The 14223-nt window shown below is 32.9% G+C and overlaps 1 protein-coding gene across 5 annotated transcripts in view; it reads right to left on the minus strand.

Annotated features, from left to right (window-relative positions):
* The window catches only part of Kiaa2026 (KIAA2026 ortholog), a 94187-nt gene that overhangs the window by 18326 nt on the left and 61638 nt on the right, over positions 1 to 14223 (minus strand). For 4 of the 5 annotated variants that reach the window (XM_029472438.1, XM_029472439.1, XM_021151910.2 and 1 more), the window contains 2 exons: positions 11768 to 11847; positions 3344 to 3433 (listed from right to left, as the gene is read on the minus strand). In XM_029472438.1, coding sequence (XP_029328298.1) covers positions 3344 to 3433; positions 11768 to 11847 — 170 coding nt within the window. The remainder of the gene's footprint in view (positions 1 to 3343; positions 3434 to 11767; positions 11848 to 14223) is intronic. The other variant, XM_029472437.1, reaches the window with a different exon arrangement.

A 14223-nucleotide genomic window follows, 5' to 3' on the forward strand; every position in this document is an offset into this window, starting at 1 on the left:
CCTCTAGCCTAAATTATGACTGAGAAAAATTAAAAGATCTTGTCAGACTATGTTTCTCTCCATCTCAACCAGATGCCTTACTTTAGACAAAGCTGAGGCAGTTGTAACTACAGAGTGGCAAAATCCATAGGAAACAATCTGGATGGATAACCTTCTATTATAATTTACAGTTTGATGGCAAAATCTGAGATATTTTTAAAAGTCTTTTAAATTTAACGATGAAGTGCTCTACAATATAAAATCTGGTAATGAGAAAACAAAAATAACCTTGTAAATGCAACATTGGCTGGATTAGAGAATGGAATTGTTTTTTTTTTTTTTTTTTCCTACCCCCAAAGCAAGGTCACATGTATTTCAGGCTGGCTTCAAGCCCACTATGTAGTTAAAGATAACCTGGCCCTCCGGCCCTCCTTCCTTTCCTCTACTGCTAGGGTTACAGGATGTACAACACACTTGGCCTTTCTTGTTTGTTAGAAAAGGTATTTGGAAAAACCTCAGAGAAAAACGCTCTGAAACAGCGAGGTGTTTATTAATGAATTAAATCAATATCCCATGTACTATTTTTAACTTTAGTAAAACTTATGGGTAACTAAACATTTACATCTTCTTTGTTATTCATTGTTATAAAAAATGAAAATCAATATTAAATGAAAGAAATGTTTTGATTCTAAATACTATGTTAGTCCTGATAATAAACCTCTTAAGGGATAAATATTACTCTTCATTCATCTTGCCATAGCAAAGGAAGCCCACGAGATGAGGGCTATGTCAAAGCAACTATCTCTATCATCTAGTCCACACATTTTATATATATATAAAAAAAGCTTCCCTACAATGGTGTTCACTGTGAATCCAATTCTAATCATTATCAACTTGTGCAGATATATGACTACAATAAGAAGTGATAACCAACAGACAGCCTGACAATGAGGAAAAAAGAAAACAGACTAAAAGCAAACATACCAAAATAATCCTTCAAAATATATGGATGAATATTAATTAGAGCAAGTAATAGCAACAGATTTTTATAATAAAACAACTGATATTCATAACTGATCACTGAGTCAATCAGAGAGGTTTAAATTATGCTCAGTAGGAAGCACAAAACATCATTAAATGATAAAAATAAGGATTTTTGATAACATTTATGTTTACTAAAAAAAAATCCGTTAAGTAGAGCATCTTACTCTTAAACGATATCAAACAAATACAAGGTTAATTTCTGTAATTTACACAGATCACCGTCAACATCAGATTTTGTAAAGGAAAAAGGTATGTGTGGGGAGAGATAATTCTAAAATCAAAACTGGTCACTTGCACTGGTTAAGACAATTGTTTATGTAAACTATCCTTTAGATAGTATCAGCAGGGGAAATGGTTTATATCCTATTGGTACTTCAGTAAAATTATCCCTGGTAAAGTACAGTTTCAAGAACCCAATTTCTTCAAGAATGGAAACATCAAAAACAACCTGTAATAACAAAGGACATGAACAAGTTTGGAGACACAAAATATAATCCATCAAACTCTACATAGCCTCAAACTTCCTAATAACCCTACTCTCAAAGACTACAGCGGCATGGACCTTTAGTTCATTTCTTTAATTGGTTTTCTACTTCATCCTATGACGGAAGGCAATATGCTTATACTGCAGTTCCACTTCACTAAGGATGGCTTTGCGGAAAATCTTGAGGGTCTGCAAAAATTTTTCTCCTGTAATATGTGCTGTCTATGCTTAAGTCAACTATGCTTAAAACTATGCAGAAGGAACAAAATTTGTATCATATAAAGTAATGTTTAAGTGTAGTATATACGGGCTGAGCGATTTACAGAAGTCTACTTAGTTATGAAACATGAAAACAATAGCTTCTGAGGCCATAACTAAAAACAATAGCTCCTGTAAAACTATCATTTATGCTGATTTTTAAAAAATGATAATGCTTTCCTACTAAAGAATCAGCCTTTTAAGAACATAAAATACTAAAGTAAGATGAAAAAAACCTTTATGGCTGAAAATACTATCACATATTTTTTTTGGTATAGAACATATTACTGTAGTAAATTTTAACAAAACAGCCTTCCACACCAAGAGATTTCCCAGATACATAAAGTACATATGAAAACAAAGGTTTCAACTATTTTTAAATGGAGGCATTTCTGAAATGTTTTCCCTACTTTCTGATGATATACTAACCATATGGTTTATCTTGTTAACTTTTGTTTTGAGGCGGTCTCACTAGGCAGTGTTGACTGGCCTGGTTCTCACTATGCAGACCAGGCTGGCTTTGAACTCAGACATTCTTTTAGCACTGCCTCCCCTGAAGGCTGCTATTAAAAGCATGCCCCACCACATTTGGCTGATGACTAATATGAACATTACTTCACCTCTAGCATCACAGTGATCCTCTCAGATGTATCCTATGATAGACTTCTGAAATGCTTAAGGTCTTTCCACTCTTTGCATTAAGACAGGACTGAAGTTTTCTGATACTTCAGCCTAATCTCTTCACAGTACTTCCAATATATCATTCTTAACAGTATGTAAAATGGCTACTACTAACCTGCTGAATCACTTATATTTTATAATATCTATATTAATAAGTTCTAAGCACAAAGCAAGTGGTTTCATGAGATAACAGTTTATTTTAATGACTGATTTTCTTAAACGTCTGATACCTTCTCCCTTTACTTATTGGTATATGATTGTGTTTCTGATATGACATATCTGACTATAAATGCTAGTTAAGTAGCTGTTATCTATTTATAATGAACGCAGAGCACTTTACCAAGTGAGAGCATATATATAACATGTTCATATATATAATATAGCCTCTTTGGAACAATGAAAAATTCAGGAATTTAATTGCTCAATTATTGTTAAGATATAGAGTAAAAACCTTAAAAGCCTCCCGTCTGGTAATGGTTCTTTTAGAAGTCATCTTGGTAAAAGTAAAAAAAGGGCCTGATTATATTTGTTTAATACTACATATGATTAAGTTTGTTGCTATGTAATAGCCTTCCATTAAAGAGACGTAATCAAGAGTACGCAGTATCTTAAAAGCTACCAGTTAAAAATACTACTGTATGGATACTATCTAAGACTATACCTGTTATAAACCAGGCAAAGAAAATTAATCTTCTTGCCCCAATACCATCTTTTTATACTAAAAATGAAAATTAGACCACACAGGAGAAATGAAAGAAACAATGCTTCTATTCTTAATTGTAAATTTTCATGTAATTAGATTTTTCATGTAACAAGATTTTTAAAAACTTTGGGAAAAAAGCAGGAATGAATTTTAATGCTGACAATAGTAGACAGAACTTTTGGATAAACACCTACCGATTTTTTTCTACTGTTTTCCAGATCTTTGAGTTCATTCTCGATTTTTGTGATTAATTCCCTGAGTTCATCAAGATTAGTGCAAATAAGCTAAAACAAAACACAAAAACACAGCTTGATAACACATAATATAAAACACCCAAAATGTGGTAACAGAATTATTTAACATATACTGAAATTAAAACTATTTCTCCACAATAATAAAAGCAAGGAAAGCTCTACGGTTAATATATGAGATATTTACTTCAGGCTTCATAGAAAATGTGCTAAAGTTTCACACTGGCAGTCTCATCCTACACCCCCACCTCTACATTTGTGTTATGGTCCTGTCCTTCCTTAGTATCATTAACTTTCAGCCTAGAATGACAAAGATCTGGAAACTCATTAATTTTATAAATTACTGAATCATCTGTAAGAAAGAATCCCACCAGGCAGTCTCCGAGCAGGTGAAATACAAGCCTGCAAGCGGCCATTATCCTTTTGCCTTCAGGTTTGCAACCTGTCTCCTTAAACACACTAAGTTGCTGCTGCTGGCAGTTGAGCTAAAGGAGGACTAAAACTAAGATAGGAGCACAGTTAAGTACATATTCTTACCATGCCTTTAATAATTTTGACTGTTGCTTTTTTTTTGAGAAAGGGTGTTATATATAGCTCTGGCTTGTCTCAAACTTTGCATGTTCTTGCTCAGCCATCAAGTACTTGATTTCAGACCTGTGCCACCCAGCCCAACTGACCTTAACAGGTTTTAATAAAAATATTTTTTAAAAATAAAAACATTTTTTTTACAAAGCAGTATCTATTTCCTTCTATAATTATGTGGCTCATTTTATTTTACTTTGGTTAACACTGGCAAGTGACCAAAATGATGACTGACCTAGCTTGGCTTAACTAAAGTTTTATAAACTGAAGATTAAGAAATACTAACAAAAATACTAGTTATTCCATATGGTTCCTGTAAAATTGTATTGTGTTTGTTCAGTGAGCTTAATACATTTAACCATTTCCTAAAATAATTTAAGCAATTTAAGATCACTTTAAAAAAAAAAAAAAAGAAACAGAAAATTTAAAAGCAAAACTACATCTATACAGACAAAAAATTTCAGATCCAAGAAAATCTTGTGATGTTTATACTGTATAATTTAAAATATGCTATAATCACAGGCTGGAGACATAGTTCAGCAGTTAAGAGCACTTAGTGCTCTTCCAGAGGTCCGGAGTTCAATTCCCAGCAACCATGTGGTGGCTCAAACCATCTGTAATGGGATCTGATGCCCATTTCTGGTGTGTCTGAAGATAGCTACAGTGTACTCATATACATAAATTAAATAAAATATGCTATATACTTATAAATTATCACTAACCTTTATCAATGTGCTTATTACATCCATTAACGGAAAGTTACTGTTTTTGTAAAAAGTGCACATTCTTTCATTAGAAAATCAGACAAAAATAACAAAGTGTGTCGCCAAGATAACTGCTAGTTGTTATTAAGTAATTAAAAATAAGAGACAGAAATTGCTTTAAATTAGACTAAAACCTTAAGAAAATTATATATATATATAGCTGTAAAAATGGCAAAATGGTTCAACCTGAGATTAAGAAAAATTATCACATGTTATACCATAATTAGTATTAAAAATTACTTATTAGAAATATCTGAAAAACTTCAAATTTATTGATAAAGCAGGGCAAGTAAATAATTAAATAATCCAAATGAAACAATTTTAGGACTGGGGATGTACTCAGTGGTAGAGTACTTGCAAAACACAAAAACAAAAGTAACTTCAGAGTAGAAAATATTAAACAGAATTATAGTAGGAGAGTATAACTGATAATTATTAGAAACCACAGAGTCTAATTTGCTAAATCTGGTTATGAAAGAAATGAAAACAGTAGACTGGTCAACTAGGTAAGAACATCTACAACTAGGTAACATCTTCAGCTTCTAGTGTAACTATGAAGCCACAGAGCAACATCAGGTCTCCAGTGGGTTTAATGAGTACTCACTGGAGACTTAAACTTCTTTGCACTCCAGTCTGTTATTTCTGCTTTGTCATATTTGTCCTTTTCCACTGAACTTGGTGTATTGGTTAATATCCTAGCATAGATTTTTATTTTCACTTACCTATGGCAAGGCCCACAGTATCTTTCCTTATATTCTAGGTATCTCACTTAAAATGATAAGAGCATGTTTTATGTGAGTTTGTTGAAATTTACAGGAATACTGAAGACAAATCCTGACAAACTAAACATATCCTGAAAGCTTGAAAGATCTTTCAATTGTCAGCTACTCATGACATCAACTACTAATTATATTTCATCTGCTGTAAAACAGCTGAGGCCAAAGCATTAAAAGTTACATGAAGTAACACCTCTAAGTGGCTTATCTAGTTAATAATAATAATAAGTTACATGAAGTAACACCTCTAAGTGGCTTACCTAGTTAATAAGCTGTGATAAGTCAACTCTTCTCAAATTGCAGTGTGCATATAAAGCAGGGGAACCTTGATAGTTCTGGATTTATTATGTTTCACATATGACAAGTTTATAGTTATAGTCGGTGGATTGTACTTTTGAGTAGTCATGTACTTAATGGCTGTGTCTTATAAACCAGCACAGCTACTGAGAAACTGAAATATTCTGGTGTTAGGTAGCTAATAAAATAAAAATTCACAATTAATTTCCAAGTTTAGGGAGTGGGATATTTTTAGGATAATGTTCTTAAAGTAAATTACCTTACTTAAGTCCTACGTGTAATTTTTAAAAACAAGGATCAGAATATTTTTAGTGATATTTATCTTGACGGTACATTAAAATAACTCAAATATCTATATAATAATTTATAACCATTGTTGTGGAGCTAGGATCTCACTACACTACTACAGTGCACGATGGCCTCAAAATTATGTAGCTGAGGCTAGTCTTCGCCTTCCAGGCGCTGGGGTTACAGATATGTGCTATTATAACCAGGCCTGGCTTATACTCTTAGTATGCAAACGTAGTCTTCATATTTTTATATACCTAATGCATGCCTATTATACAATACACAAAATCATGCAAAGCTATCACAAAATTCTGTAGTAGAAAAAACAATTTGATTTATGCCAACTGTGTGTCTCACATAACTCAATTCCTTCTTTTTTAAGAATGAAGTCTTCAATTTCAAATGATAATTCTATTAAAAATAGAATCAACACAGTAAAAATTCATTTTTGTAGGCAGAACAAATACAATAGTAAGAACAAAGAAAAGCATCTCATTAAGTCCTTTTCTTGTTCAGTATTAATTTCAAAAGCGCTGCTGAGGCACAGGGCCTGGGTTAGAAAGAAAGACTGAGCTGCTGGGATTCTCTCCAGGCCAGACCACACCCCCGGAACCTTTCCTTCATACACCAGAGGCTACTACTGCCCTTCCTTCCCAGGGAGAACCTAAGAGAGATACTTGACTGAATCAAGACTGAGCCTCAACCAATTTACACATGAAAGGGACTGAAATGAGGTAACTTGGTTTGAGGCTTAGAGCAGGCTAGACAGGTGTATGGACACATAAGAACTAAAAGCAGCATATGAAGTGACCGAGATGATGCATTGGTAGAAGAGACTACAGAATTCTAAACTCCTCTACTAGACCATAGGCTGAGGGCTCTTTCTAAACAAAATAGAAAAATTTAAAAACAAGCAACAATTCAACACATTTTAGGGCAAAATTCATAATTATTTTCACTGACAGTATTAAAATGCTATCTCTTTGACTAAAAAAATATACACGAATGTATGTATTAGGGAAAGGAAAGGACTATGTAAGTAAAAGAATCTCACAATCATATCTCAGAGAATTACATAATAAAAATTTCCTTATAACTTCAATCATGCCATTTTGGTAGATCCACACTAGATTTGAAAAATACTTCCAAATAAGGCAAAATAAAAACTGTAGGTTATATTTAAAAAGCAAAGGGGAAATCATGGTAAAAAGTAAAAATAATTATGTTCAAACAAAATGGGTCATTCTCACTACCATTCTAATAAAAGGTCCTACAATTATAAAATCTGTAACTATAACACAAACTATAGGATATAAATTAGAAATCTACATAGTATTCAAACAAAATTATATTAATAGTTGTTAAGACTATGCTAACAGGAAATTACATATTTCTTATGATCACCATGGCACAACAGCAAGGACAGTGTAACAATAAAATATTCAGTTGACATGAAAAAAAATTCTAAAAACCAAGTTAACAAAATATGTAACAATACTATGTAATTAAACATGTTTTTCTAATGCCTTATATTAAATAAAATTGAAAGGTTTTAAAGAGGTTAAAAAATCTTGAATTTATAAATTAAAAAAAACCTAAGTTGAAATTATGTAATTTAAGAAGTAGCAATTAAAATATGACTTAATCTATAGACCTTTATAACATAGGAAAGTTAAAAACTTATTTGAACTTTAGTCTCAATTTGTTTTATGAAGATATACTTAACCCATAGAATGAATCACATGTATAGATCAGATGCCAAGTACATAATCATTAAAAAAGTATTTTGTGTGTATTTGTATGTGGTGGGATTACCAATGAAAAGAAAAAAACATGGTAAGGCCACTTAATTATATGTCTAAATGACTACCAAAAATGGGAGTGCCTATGGAGGCCAGAAGGTGGCACAAGATGCTGTGGAGCAGGAGTTACAGGCACTTGTGAGTCACATGACATAGGTGCTGTGAACAGAACTTGTATCTTCTGGAAGAACAACAAGTGCTCTTAACTGCTGAGCCATTTCTCCAGTCCCTACTTATTAAAATGTTAAATTATTTTGACTACTTTCTAATTGTGTGTGTGTGTATGCGCATGTTGAGTACAAGTGCCTACAGAGGTTGTAGGCACTAGCACTAACTAGATCCTCTGGAACTAAGCTGCAGGCAGGCAGTTCTGAGCAACCTGATTAAGCTGGAAATTCAACTCAGATCCTCTCTCTGAAAGAGCACACCAATGGACCATTTTCCCAACTCCTATTTAATTATTTTTAAAAATGTGGAATTTACTGGGACTTGACACATCAAGTTAAAAAATACTTTCTAACTTAATTTAGCACAAAAGAAGAATTTATATACTATTACACGTCCCAAATACTGAACAAAAAAAAAAAAAGGCTCTTTGGGGCAATCAACTTTATTAGGAAAAATGACACTTAGTTTTGAGTCTAAAAGTCTTTATATTACAAAATAAAAAAATTGTAACTGTTAAATTTGATATAAAACTTAATATTCTAACCATCTAAATTAAAAATATTCTCTGTTTTTGCAGTTAATGCTGATAAAAAATAAATCCCACAACTCTGCTGATATGCCACTGTATACAAATTATAATATTAGGGTAAGGAAGTCTACGTTTTCATTCTGTGGGTCATGTGTATTATTTGGTTTTTTCACTTTAAAATTCTTACAGTTTCCACCATGTGCTATTTTAATATGACCAGATCCAAGGCTTATTTATTGTCCTAAGTAGCTGGAAAAGTGCTAAAGTCAGCAATAGATGCTCTTAAGGAAAATCCTAATTAATTTTCCTACTTAAATTACAGTATTTTAACAGAAGTCTCTATGCCTATTTGGAAAATAGAATGTTAAGAACAGCTAGAAGAGTAAGCTCTAGCAATGTAATGGCTTCTATCATTCCTCTGTGCAGATGAAGAACTGGACTTAGAGAAGGTTAAATAACTTAGCTAAGGTGATAGAACAGTCAGGTGGTAGGCCTGGCATTCGAACTCAGCCTAGTTCCAGAGTCCACATGTTTTAACTAGAACATTACTGATACCCATTACTCACTTAAGGTTTTTGGAGGATAAAACCTACAAACCTTCACTTTTAATAAAGGCATTAGCCTTTATATTATTTATATTATTAATATTTATAAACTTTTAACAAGGAAGGGCATAGCTCTTAGGAAAAAGTAACACAGACACTGTTAGTTTCTTTACAATACACATACAAAATGAACCCAAAGCCATTACTTCAGTGTCCCTGGTGCATGTTCTAAATATGAGTATGAAGACATTTTCTGACTCCGAGCTTTACAGTGTTCACATAAACATGAGTTCTTAGGAAGCAACTAAAGGAAGCAAATTTCTAGCGTTTAACAAGTCAAAACAAAAACTGCCAAGAAGTTAAGATCAAAACAGGCTTCACTTTTTTAGATCATTAAGACTTAAAAAAAAAAAAGACTTAAAACTTTAATCCTTTAAACTTTATTTCTAAGCATATTTTCTATCAGTCAAAGATCAGCCTTTTGGTAAATAGGTCAGGTTTTTAAAAAGCAATTGAATGTTTATGCACCAAAGTTTTCTTTATTTTCAGCAGTTAGAATGGGTATTTTAGTTTAGAATGGCTACTTATGTCTACAAAGTACTTTTATGTTTATTACTAACAGATGAGATGCTATATTTATTTCCAGGACTTTGGGGAAGAAAAAAATTCACTTTATTAGATAATAACTGGTATTTTATGTATACAAGTATTGGTCTGCATGTATGTATATATACCACACATGTGCCTACCACAAGGCTAGAGGAAGGTGCTGGGTCCCCAGAAACTGGAGTTACAGATGGTTGTGAGCCACCATGTAGATACTGGGAACCAAACTTAAGTCGTCTGCAAGTACAGCAAGAGCTCTTCATAGCTGAGCCATTTCTCCAGCCTCTTTGTCTCTATTTTAGAAGGCAGTTTCAAGTTCTCATAACAGAATACAAGATCTACCTTAGCCCAATATAGACTCAAAAACAAGAACAACACACACACACAGACACACACACATACACACACACAGTACTCCTCTACCTCTCATGCTTAAGAACCAGGAAAGGAATGACTTTATGTATTTTGAAGAACAGCTCAATTTAACGAAACATGTACTTTTGACCTTACATTTCTGAGCAATAAGCAAATGGTCAATAACTGACTAGAAGTATTACTTACAACAATGTTTTCCAACATGTTTCTATGAGCCAGAGTCAAAACCACAATTTACCATGCATGTCCACACACAGAGGCAACTAAAACCAAATTTCATATAATACATATAACTATACATATTCATGGTGTTATACATGACACAGATATGTGATATTCTGACAAATTTTGATAACTTAAAAAAGAAATGTAACCCACTGAGTGATTTCATATATCACTAACCGCACCCGTAACTGTACAAAGCATTACTTACGCAGTTTGTATTACTATTACACACAGTCCACTTACAAAAATACCAAGAATGGATGTACCACTCTGTCTTAACGTCTATATTAAAAAACGGGAGAAAATGAGTGGGAGAAATAAAAAGGCTAGCAGGGTGACCAGTGGAAACATAAAGATATAATAGAATACCATTAACATGTTACAAGAAATGAATGGCAGGATGGCCTCCAGCCAAATTAATATGTAATCCAGTAAACTGTATTTTACTGGATATCCTGTATAAAGGTTATGTAAAAATTTCTAAAGAATGTATGTCATCCTAATGTCATTAAAGTATTCTACTATAAAATATATATTTTCTTTTTACTATTTAAGGATATCTAATTTTTATGAATTTCAACTTCCCCTAAATATAATTTTTACTGAAAATAGAAGTATAATATTGCTATATAGTATTTTCTTGCCCCCTATAATCTTATAACTACTTAAGACCTACATTCAATTATATTCAATTATATTACTTCAATTAAATTCAATTATATTACTTTTATTTTATGAGCTTATAAAACTTTTAGAAATGGCCTGGTTACAATAGTACAAAATTTTTTTTAACAAGTATCATTTGTTGAAAAAATACTGTATAAATAGAAAATGAAAGCATAGTTATGATGAGATTGCTTATTTTCAGCATTAGTGCTTCACATATGGCAGCAAAAATTCTTTTTTGCAGAAATGTTTAAAGACTATTATATTTAGCCTTTACTGAATATAGTTTATTTATAGTTAAAAGTTAAAATACCTATTTTTCAAGTTAGTCCACCATTTCTATACTGGTTAAACTACATAAGAATGGATTATCTGAGTAGCATCACTATGTACAAAATATGATTTTTTTTCCTTAGAAGACTCATTTACATATTTGTTTATATGTACTTAGGAATACATGCAAACGGACATAAAGAAAAGAGATATATGTATATATACTTGATTAAACTTTATAAACAAATGTTAGTATAGGTTTAACTAAAAATACCAAGGTTTATGAGAGATAAAGAGGTTTAAAAAATTAACCTTTTGCCTACATCTGTACTTTAAAGAAAAACACATTGTTAGAAAAAGTCATTAAAAGTATACATCTTGTAGTTTCTTAAAATTCAGCTATTCTCACAAGGAATGGAGCTAAAACAAAAATTAAACGGAAAAACTTGGTGACAATATTGAAACATTTACCTGAAATTCCGGCACAGCAGGTGACTTTGTGACAGTTTTCCTCTTCTTTGTGATTGCTTTTTTAGATATGGATTTTTTTCCTTTCAAGATTAAAAGAGAAAAACTTCATAATGCTGCTTACGGCACCTTGTTAACAGAAACCACATTACATAGAGCCTTGAAAGTTAAACTTTAACTAACAGATGGTTGCTGGAAGCCAAATGAAAATCATGAATCAAACAAGCCTCAGTGAAAGCAAATATTAAACTGTAACTACCCATAACAGACTCATTAACAATGCTGCATATTTATATAAGAACCAAATTGATTGTACTGTTCACAGTGATGCATAAACATTTGAGTTTATTAAAAGGAGTAGGCATAAACGCCACAAAACTACTGCTTAGTTAAAAATCTACATTCACAGCTTACGTAAGACTACACAGAAAAAGTGTCTTGCCTGAACAGTGACTTCTGCAGTTAGGAACCTGGGTAACCATTTTATCTAAGGATTATGGACTGCTCAACCAAAAGTGGAAACCCCTTAGTGACATTAGAATGCCACCCTGTACTTGTCTAATGGTCTGGTCTTGGCAGTATTTAATAACCAAACTTTAAAAAGTATAGTTAGCATATCCTTTTAATGTGCAAATAGTACTTTGTGCATTCAGAAATCATGGGGAAAAATATACCTCATCCCTAAAGAATACAATTTCTAGAATACATCTCAAGTATTTATCTACTTCTTTGCATTTAACTTCACAAAATGAAACATACACACAGTTTTGGCAAGGAACATGCTAAAATGCATTTTTCCTTATTTTAATATTGAGGATCTCACACTGTAACCAAGGCTGGCCTCAAATATACAAGCTACCACATCTCCTTGTATGTAATTATCAAATAACAAATTTATTTGATGGTGGGCTGGAGAAATGGCTCAGAGGTTTTAAAAGCATTGGCTATTCTTCCAGAGGACCTTGGGTTCATTCCCAGCAATCCCATATAGTGGCTTATAACTACTGCCATGAGATCATTGTCTTCCTGCCTTCATAGACACTGCATACACATGGTATACAGACATACAAGCAGGTAAAACATGCATACACATAATAAAAATAAATAAATACTAAATGTGCAACAAATGCTATATACATGACACTAGTTTATAAGGACAGTAAAGACTTATTGAATGGAGACCTTGCCTTCCATGAGTTTATGATTGTTAGGAGCACGAAAATGTTTCTGTCCAATGTTTTGTGTGTACTGGTTTTAAATCCAAGATCTGTCCATGTTGGGCAACTGTTCTACCTCAGAGCGACACTTGTAGTCTTTCTCTGTTAATACAATGTAAATATTACTTTCTATATTCCCTTTCATTGAAATCACAGAATTATAACTTTGATATTTTATAACCTTGACACAGAATATTTATGTATATGACTGAAATATGTGAAGTTTGAGGTACTTAAGTTTATATGGATTTCACTGTTTGGTTTAAACTGGATGAATATAAAACTATCCAACATACATTTCCTTGTTCATCACCATTAGTTGCTTCTGTGCTTACATTGTTACCTTATGACAGTACTAGGTCTAGGAAACTAGAATTGAGCCATTAAAATGAGGAAAGCTCAGGTAATAACTAAATTCTTAGTGTCTGTAAAACAGAGCTAACTCAAGGAGTTTTTGAAATCTTAATGCCAAGATATCTTTTCTACTTATAATTTTAAAGTGTTTTAGATTTCTTTCTTTTTTTTTTTAAGATTTATTTATTTATTATATGTAAGTACACTGTAGCTGTCCTCAGATACTCCAGAAGAGGGCATCAGATTTCGTTACGGATGGTTGTGAGCTACCATGTAGTTGCTGGGATTTGAACTCAGGACCTTTGGAAGAGCAGTCAGCGCTCTTAACCACTGAGTCATCTCAGCAGCCCAGATTTTGTATTTTTATGTGTATGAATGATCTGCCTGCATGTATATTTGAGGACTACATGTGTGCATGGTACTCAAGGCTGTCAGAACAAGCTATTGATTCCCTGGAACTGGAACCAGAACATTGCGACTCACTATATGGATGCCAGTTCCTTTTTTCTCTTTCTCCCATTTATTTACTGATTCACTTTACATCCAGTCATTGCCCCTCCTGCCAGCCCTCCTCCTTCTCCTCTGAGAGAGGAGGCCACATCAAGTCTCTGCAGGATTAGGTGCACCTTCTCCCACTGAGGCCAGACAAGGGGACCAGGATCCATAGGCTCTTTGGTTGGTGGATCAGTCTCTGAGAGCCTCACTCTCCTTGTCATTTCTTTCTTTCTTTTTTAAAAAGTTTTATTTATTTATTATTTATATGAGTACACTGTAGCTGTTTTCAGGCATCAGATTCCATTACAGATGGTTGTGAGCCACCATGTGGTTGCTGGGAATTGAACTCAGGACCTCTGGAAGAACAGTCAGTGCTCTTAACCACTGAGCCAT

Source organism: Mus caroli, chromosome 19, assembly GCF_900094665.2.
Source record: "Mus caroli chromosome 19, CAROLI_EIJ_v1.1, whole genome shotgun sequence".
NCBI classification, from domain to species: domain Eukaryota; kingdom Metazoa; phylum Chordata; class Mammalia; order Rodentia; family Muridae; genus Mus; species Mus caroli.